General features: G+C 39.9%; 1 protein-coding gene across 4 annotated transcripts in view; it reads left to right on the top strand.

Moving 5' to 3' along the window:
• Positions 1-9,013, top strand: part of Syne2 (spectrin repeat containing nuclear envelope protein 2) — a 367,778-nt gene that overhangs the window by 191,880 nt on the left and 166,885 nt on the right. For all 4 annotated transcript variants that reach the window (XM_017802560.2, XM_029554761.1, XM_029554763.1 and 1 more), the window contains exons 48-49: positions 1,215-3,309; positions 5,335-5,657. In XM_017802560.2, coding sequence (XP_017658049.1) covers positions 1,215-3,309; positions 5,335-5,657 — 2,418 coding nt within the window. The remainder of the gene's footprint in view (positions 1-1,214; positions 3,310-5,334; positions 5,658-9,013) is intronic.

The raw sequence follows: 9,013 nt of genomic DNA, 5'->3' as shown, positions 1-9,013 counted from the left end.
TATATATAGTTCTGTGAATAGTCTTAAGAATTAAACTGTAGAATGGAGGGAGACATCTATGTTGTTGTCTAGTACCAGAATAATTGGTTTAAATTACTACATATTGGGTATGTATTTTCATTGTTTCTTTTAAAATACATGCATTCTGCTGGGCATGGTGGCACACACCTTTAATCCCAGCACTCAGGAGGCAGAGGCAGGTGGATCTCTGTGAGTTTGAGGCCAGCCTGGTCTACATAGTGAGTTCCAGGCCAGCTGAGGCTACTGGGAGGCCCTATCTCAAAAAGACCAAAAAAAAAAAAAAAGAACATGTATTCTTGGGGCTGGAGAGCTGACTCAGCAGTTAAGAGCACCCACTGCTCTTGCAGAAGACCGAGGTTTGGTTCCCAGCACTCACATGGTGGCTAACAACTGTCCATAACTCTAATTCCAGGGAATCTGATGCCCTCTTCTGACTTCCATGGGTATTGCATGACACGGGTGCACTTAGATACATGCAGGCAATATGCTCATACATACAAAAAATAAAAATAGTAAATATAAAATTAATAATATAAAATCTATGCATTTCAGCAGACAATGAGATGTCTTAGTGGATAGAGGTACTTGCTTTCAAGCCTGATGATCCATGTTTAGTTCCCTGAACCCACAAAAAGGTGAAAGGAGAGAAACGATTCCACAAAGTTGTCCTCTACACTCATTCTGTGGCACATGTACCACTCCCCCGTACACATAGACACACGTGATAATAAATAAAAAATTTTAAATATATATACATTCCCTTTAACTTTGAAAATGATAACAAATGGTAGGTATAATCTTAATACATAAATATTTTCTTATAAAGTTTTGTTTTATGCTTATATCTAAATGGGATTTCTATATTTTTTTGGTTTTGTTTGTTTGTTTACAGGGTCTCCCTAGTCCCAGCCTGCCTGGAAGTCACAATGTGGACCAGGGTGGCCTCTTATCTTGAAGAGATCCACCTACCTCTGCCTGGCAAGGGCTGGGATTAAAGGCACATGCCACCATGCCTGGTGTATATTTTATGTATTTTATATATTTTATATATTTATATTACATATGTTGGAAGGGTAGTAACAAGGGTTTTGGACATTATGGCATTTTCTCAATCTTAGACTTTGCTTGAGAGGAACACTTTCAGTTCATACTCATCCCTTCCCTTTGGTTTTTTGTTTTTATTCTTTTTCTAGAGGACAGCTTGACAGCGCAGCCTATCTGGACAAAATCCAAAAGTTCTTGGAATCCATACAGAAAGAAAAAGGTTCTTTAAGCAAACTTCAAATGGAATGGGGAAGTTTATCAAACCACCTTACGGCCACAGATAAGAAGCTGTTAGAAAGCCAGATGAAGCGACTTGAACTTGGTTGGGAACAAGGGGAACACCTGCTTCACAGGAAATATTCTCAGCAGGTGATGGAGCATGATGAGCTTACCTACCTCCTGAAGAAGGTCCAAGACACCAAGCTTTCTCTGCAGCAGCAGCAGCAGCAGCTACGGCTATGTCTGGACTCTCAAGAACAACAGGACGGGAGCTCCGGTGTCGTTGCCTTGGCCACAGAGCTCCAGGTGCTCAAGCTCGGATTTTCTGTTTTAAAGGGGCAAGCTGAGCTTCAGATGAGGAGGCTTTGGGGAGAAAAGGAAAAGAAGATTTTAGAAGATGCAATAAGAAATTTGAAGGAGCAACTAGAAACCCTGGAACCAGTAAACTTAGAGGCAGAGAATCAGATTCAGAAGTGTGGCTTAAAGAACAAGATAAAGGAGACTCTCTTATGGGTCAAGAACATGTTGGCCGAGCTCATAACCCCCATTGCCCTTCTCCCCAGTGACATCCTTTCACAGATCAGAAAGTGCAAGGCGATTCATGATAACATTCTGGGTAAGCAGCAGGTCGTGGAGTCCCTGGTAGAGGAGGTTGGAAGGATGACTCCTGGCCTTCCAGCTTGCGAGAGAGATGATTTGCATACCCTTCTGCAGGGCTTGCAGGATCAATACCAAATGCTGGTTTTAAAATCAGCTCAGAGGTCACAGCAACTAGAATTGAAGTTGGAAGAAAGAAACAAATTTTTGGAAATAATAGCAAAGGCTCAGCTCATGCTTGAACAAAATGAAGCACTCACAATTCCAAAGCAAACGACCTCTACGGAAGCCGAGCTGGAGCATTGCAAGGTCACCTTGAAGGCCTCCCAGCAGGAACTACAAGACATTGAAAACCTAATCTCAACACATCTTCAGGAACTAACAGATGCCTACAAGGATGCAAATGTGTTTGAGAGATTATTTCTGGATGATCAGTTAAAAAATCTCAAGACAAGGACCAATAGAACACAAAGATTGGTTCAGAATAACTGTAATGGACTAGAACGCAAGGTAAATTCTTACAGAGAATTCCACAACAAAATGTCCCTGCTTCAGAAGGAGGCTGACGTCATCCAGCAGGGCTCATGCCTTCTGCTTAATCAGGAGCTAAATCCAAATGCTGAAGAGGAGCTTCACAGTCTTAAAGACAAGTTCGCTGCTGTTCAAGACAGCATCTTGCAGGTGTTGAAACTTCAAGAAGTATTTGACTGTATGGGGCTCAACTGGGATGGTTCACAGCTTGAACGATTACAAACCCAGGTATCTGAAAAAGAAAGGGAACTGGAAGAGAAAATTAAGCAGTTGCACACATTTGTGTCAGAACATGACAGCTACCAAGCATCGCTAAGCAAGATGAGGGCTGTGGATCTGCAAATTAAGAAACAGGCTGAATTACTACTGAAAGGCCCTCATGTTTCACCAGAAAGCACTCTGCTCAATGCACACATTTTGAGTCAGAAAATCAAAAACGCCAGAGGCTTATATGATGAGATGATGGAGAAATTAAATGAAAATGAGGCTTTTGATGACTCATTCAAAGAGAAAGAAATGTTACAGCTAAAACTAAATGCAGAAGGAAATGATAAGCTTCATGGGGTTCTCCAAAACATGGTGCTAGAGTTGCAACCAAAAGAAATGAGGGAAAAGGATTTTCAAAATAAGCTGGAAAATTCCCTATATGTTTTAAATCAAATGAAATCTCATTTACAGCAGCCTTTAAGTATAAATTTGGAAATTAAGCATATTCAGAGTGAGAAAGATACTTGTGAAGCATTTAGGGAGCAAATTCAGGCAGAAATGTTTAGTGTTAAAGCTGTGCCTGTTACCAAAGAGCAAGAAGAAAACTCGGAAACTAGTGGTGTGGAGGCAAAATTGCATGACATCGAAGATCTTCAGATGCAGCTTAGCAACAGCATTGATTTACGCACAGTAAGTTGTGTTTTAAATTGGGCATTTAATGCATCTATTTTTATTGGTTGTTTTGCTCTAGTTAATACCAGTATTACCAGTATTTCTGGTATTAACAGGCTCTACAGGAGAATTCCCTGCAATGATCCACTTTATCATGCTGACACTTTCCATATCAAAATTCAGTGTCTTGCAAATTTGGAAAAAGATAAAGCTGACAACTTTGTTTCCCTCCTAACTCCTATTGAATTCAGAACAATTTGTCTTTAGTGATAGTAAGATATGGTAGATGTGTGGTATAGAAAGAAGGTCACCAAAGGACAACTAATGTTTATTTAGAACTTATAATGTGCTAGAGACAGCACTGAATGCTATATTTAATCTCCAGCAGCTCTGGGTATGGCAGGGCAGGGGTGGGAGGCTGCTTTTCTTAACCCCATTTAGTGGAAATTTGAGGGCTAGGAGTGTGGCTCGTTGATAGAATGCATGTACAAGGCCTCAGGGTCAATTCCCAACCCCAAAAAAAAAAAAAAAAAAAAAAAAAAAAAGATTAGAATGAGAATATTGAATCTCAGAAACATAAAGATCTTTCTCTGAGTCTGAGCAGTGGTAGAACCGGGATTCGGATTGAGATTTGTCTAAATCTAAAGCAGGCATCCTCAAATTTTAAGACCCATGGGCTAAATCTGCCCAGTGTCTGGTCTATAAATAAAGTTTTATTGGGACACAGCCAGGCCCATTACTTATGTAGTGCCTGTGGCTGGTGCTTGCTGCAACAACAAAGCCAAGTAGCTCTGATCTTTGGCTGGGTTCTGTTTGCTGTGACTCCTGCACACTCCTTCTTCCCTCTGATGGTAGTAGCATGGGGATCTCAGGCATCATCTCAGGGCACCGTAGTTGATGCCTTACCTACACTTGTCAGGCTTGTCACCTTCAATCTATAGAATGGGGAAATCCACTTTAATTCAGAGAGTTAGTACTAGACAGTATATTTGGAATACTTTGAGAGATATAAATGCTACAGAAATGTAAAGTGATAGCTATGGTAAATCCTAGTATGCTGCTTAAAAAATGTGTGAGAAAAGCTGAATAATTCTGTTACCTCTTTTGGTTTTAGTAGTTTCAAGAAACACTTCAAATAATTTGATTACAGCTGGGCAGGAAGGGACCTTTAAATTCGTTTGTTATTTTAATGACAAGACTGAGATCTAGGGACATCTGATGCTGTACCTGAACTGAAGTTAGTGACAGTTGCTGTTCATGTAAAATATGAGAGATCTGGCTTTTTGGCTGTTCTAATTTGTTCATAGATATTAAGATTATGTACATTATATACATTGCTTTATTTACTAGAGTGGGAATAGATATGTATACACTTATCAATAGACAAGATTAATGAGATGTTATTTTAAATTAAAATTAGATTTCTTAGAAAACATGGAAACAGAAGCTGGAGGGATGTATCAGCAGTTAGCGCTTACTGCTCTTGCGGAGAATCCCGACTCAGTTCCCAGCACCCACATGGTGGCTAACAATTGTCTCTAACTCCAGTTCCAGGAAATCTGACTTCTGCAGGCTTTAGGAATGCATGTGGTACACATCCATCCATCCATCCATTTATACATGCTTGCAGGCAAATACTTATAAAATAAAAATAACACTTTTTTAAAAATATGGAAATTTTTCTTTATACAAAAGTAATTTTGTGTGGTTTTTTTTTTTGTTTGCTTGTTTTTGTTGTTTTGTTTTGGTTTTGGTTTTGTTTTTTTGAGACGGGGTCTCGCTTGTAGCTCCAGCCTGGAACTCACTATGTAGACTTGCTGGCCTCCATCTCATAGAGGTTTGCTGTCTCTGCCTCCAGAGTACTGGGATTAAGACATGTACCACCATACCCAGCCACTCATTTTTAAATGTTAGTATAAATAAATCTCTTATGCAATTCAGAGCCATGATGGTACCACCAAAAAAAAAAAAAAAAAAGTGAGAATGACAAAAATCCCAACAGTTTGGCAGTTTTGTCACTGCATCTAATCTCCTTCTCACTAGAATGCCCTGAACAGTGCACACGAAAATATAACCCGCTATAATGAGGTCGTCACCAGGGCAGTCCAGATCATCAGATCCCTGGAAACCATCCTTCCATCATACACAGTAAACCTTCACAGTCCCGAAGAATCTCTGGAGCTGCCTCGTGGTAAGCAAGAAGAATTGGAGTCCTCAATAGCAGACATCCGGGACCTCACTGAGAAGCTGGGAGCTGTCGCCAGTCCTGAGACCAGAGTACAACTTGAGAGCACGCTTCAAGAACTGGCTGCTAAGACCTCAGTCTTGAAGGCAGCAGTCGAAGCTGAGGGAGCAGAAGTAGAAAGGTAGGTTGCCTTTCTTCTAAATGCAATCTTTTAAGGATATAAAATACGCATTTCTTTCCTTTGTAATTAATATGTGCTTTAGAGATCATTTGAATAATACGAGAAAGTGAGAAAAAAGTTCATTGGGGCTGGAGAGATGGCGTAGCAGTTGAGATTGATTTTTTTTTTTTTTCCTCTTCCAGAGGACCCAATTCTAGGCACCATGTATGGTGGTTCACCACTGCCTGTGGGCTCTAGCTCCAGAGGATCCAAAGCCCTTTTCTGGCCTCCAAGGGGAGGCAGACAGACAAACACCCCCCCATATATATATATATATATATATATATGTAAACATTTATTTAAAATAAATCTTTTCAAAAGGAAAACCAAGATAAATGTTTTATTATATTTTAATTTTGTCTTTTAATTTTGGTATGTATTGTTTATAAAAGTATGTAGGACAGTGTAAAGAGTGATGATAAAGCAAACATCTTTATAACCAAAATGTCAAAGATAAACCAAGTTAACTGAATTCTCTCATGTGTTCCTTCCCCCCACCTCAGGAATAACCATTATCCTAAAATTTTTGTTTGCCATTTTCTTGCTTTTTATTGTGTTCTTACTGTTTGTGTATTTTTATTATTTTCATTCTCTTATTGTATCACTTCCTTTATTTTCAAACTCAGCACTGTGACCCTAAGGTTTATTCACATTCTTGTCGGTGGTAAAATTTGTATTTAGCTATTGATGGACGTTGGATTGTTTCCGGGATTTTGCATTCAACAGCAGCACTACTGGGAACGTTTTGAAGTACAAGAGCCTTACTTGCCATATACAAGTGTGGGATAGCCCAGGTCAAGGGTATGCAATGCATGAATTTTTAGTGCTAAATAGTGTGACCAATTTCCACTTAAACCAGCTACATGCAAATATTCCAGTTGCCTCTCTCCTTGCTAACACTTAATATTAAAGAGTAAGGGAGGGCTGGGAGAAACTTCAGCAGGTGGGAGTGTTTGCTGTGTAAACATGAGGACCTGAGTTCAAATCCCCAGCACCCATGTAAAAAGTTGGTGTGGCCATGCCTGGGCCTATAACCCCCGCACTTTGGAAGGTACAGCCAGGTGGATTGCTGGGGCCAGCCTAGCTCCAGGTTTGGTGAGAGTGGTCCCTGTCCCAAGAGAGTAAGATGGAAAGTGATTGAGGAAGCCACTGAATGTTCACCTGTGGCCTCCACATGCTCACACACATACACGTATGGATCATGCACACGTGGACACATACATATACCACACACACAGAGTAGGAAGTGGTGTGTCATTTATTTGTTTTATTTTTGTTTTGAGGTTACTCTCAAATTCGCTATGTAGGCCAAGGTGACCTCAGACTCATGGCAATCCTCCTACTTTGGCTTTCCAAGTTCAAGTGCTAGGATTTCAGGTGTCAGCCTCTATGCCTGTCTCGTAGTAGTGTTAATCTGCACTTCTATGGATGCCGCTGTGTTTGATTTCTGTTGAATGATTATTGGTAATTCATATTTCTTTTACCTCACTTTGTTGGGTTGTTAGATATTTTCCGCATTGGCTGGTAGGATTTTTATTTCATGTTTTTAAAGATTTTAAAAAAAAGTTTTTGTGTGTTTGTGTATTTGTGTGTGTGTGGGTGGGTGTGGGTGTGTATGTAGTGGGAGGGGGTCTAAGAAGGTCAGAAGAGGGTGTCAGATTCCTGAAGCTAGAATTATAGGTGGTTGTAAATTCCTGATGTGGGTGCTGGCAACCAAATTTGTGTCCTCTAAAGGAACAGTAAGTACTCTGTTGTTGTTGTTGTTGTTTTTGTAGCCCCAGCTGGCCTGAACTGGCTATGTAAACCAAGCTGGACTCAAACTCACAGAGATCCACCTGCCTCTGCCTCCCAAGTGGTGGGATTAAAGGTGTGCGCCACCACACCCCACATGAGCAGCAAGTACTCTTAACCACTGAGCCATCTCTCCAGCCTGAGTAGTCCTTGATAGTTAAACTCAAATGTCTTTCTGGCGGGGTTTTCCCATTAGACACCCATCCTGGGTTAGCTTGAGGCTTCACCATCTGTCCCTCATGTTCTAGGAAGAAACAAAGAGAAGAGAAGCTCTGCAGATACCCTCAAGGTGTAAAACGGGCGACATCTTTGCTTATTTATATGTATTTCCACTTTGCAGTTTGTATCCTTGATTCTTAGTTAGTTCACTGAGAGTTTTAAAAAATATTTTGTTTATTATTTTTATTTTATGTATATGAGTATATTGCCTGGAGTTACAGACAGTTGTTAGCCGCCATGTGGGTGCTGGAAACTGAACCCAGGTCCTCTGCAAGAGCAGCCAGTTTTCTTAACTGCTGAGCCATCTCTCCAACTCCTCATTAGGATTTTTTGTTTTAAAGTACCTATTACAGATTTAGTTTTATTTTTGTGCTGGGGATTAAACCCAAGGTCATAATGTGTTAGGAGAGTGCTGCACTGCACTTCAGCCCTGGAACAGAGTTTTAAATTGTTCAGGGGGAATTTAGGCCATGTGTACTCAGTACATGTAAACTCATAGTGTATTTATTTATTTATTTATTTAATAACCATATAATTAGAAGAAGCATTTTATTACAACAGCATTGACATATTCAATAACAATTTCCAGAGCTAAGATGCATCTCTTTCAAAATTGGCTATAAATTTTTAGGTTTACAGTTGAATTAATACAGTTATACAATATAGTACTCCGTATAAACCCCATAAGACTTAAAATTAAATGAGGTTTTAAACTTTAAAAGAGATCTCCATTTTGTTATTAAAATACACAGTTTCATACAGAAATTCATGTTTAATACAATTGACACTAAGATGCACATGCATTTCTAATCTCTATATATCTGATTATTACTAGTCACAGTTGGTTATACTTTCTGAGCTCCTTGGCATCTGAGCATGGATATAAAGTCATCAGGTAGATTTCAATGGTAATGTTTTTCACATCTAATTATTGAGCAAATTTTTATGCTTTGAAGAATTTTTTTTTCTTTTTTATTTATTCATACACCCATTTCCCAGGTAGCACCCTCCCATAGCCTCCCTCCCCCCACTAGAGCTCTGATACTCTGATAATCCCTACTACTGTCTTTTGTGTTATCGGCACCCCCAGCCATTCCCCACTACTTGCCCTTCTGGTGAATCTAGTCAGCCTATCTAGAGGTCTTTGTTTTACGCGGGTCAGCTGTTCTTCATCTAGCAGTATTCAGTTGTCAATATTCCTTTGGATAAGATTGGGGTCTGTTGTTCATTTTCTCAGTTCTATGCTGGGTTACTGTCTGGGAGTCTCTTGGGACACCCTGGTCAATAACTCAAAGGAAGGTACCTCC

This window comes from Nannospalax galili, unplaced genomic scaffold (genome assembly GCF_000622305.1).
Source record: "Nannospalax galili isolate Female #2095 unplaced genomic scaffold, S.galili_v1.0 scaffold144, whole genome shotgun sequence".
Taxonomy (NCBI): domain Eukaryota; kingdom Metazoa; phylum Chordata; class Mammalia; order Rodentia; family Spalacidae; genus Nannospalax; species Nannospalax galili.
Note: the sequence above shows the minus strand (reverse complement) of the source record. Positions and strands in the feature narration are given on the sequence as shown.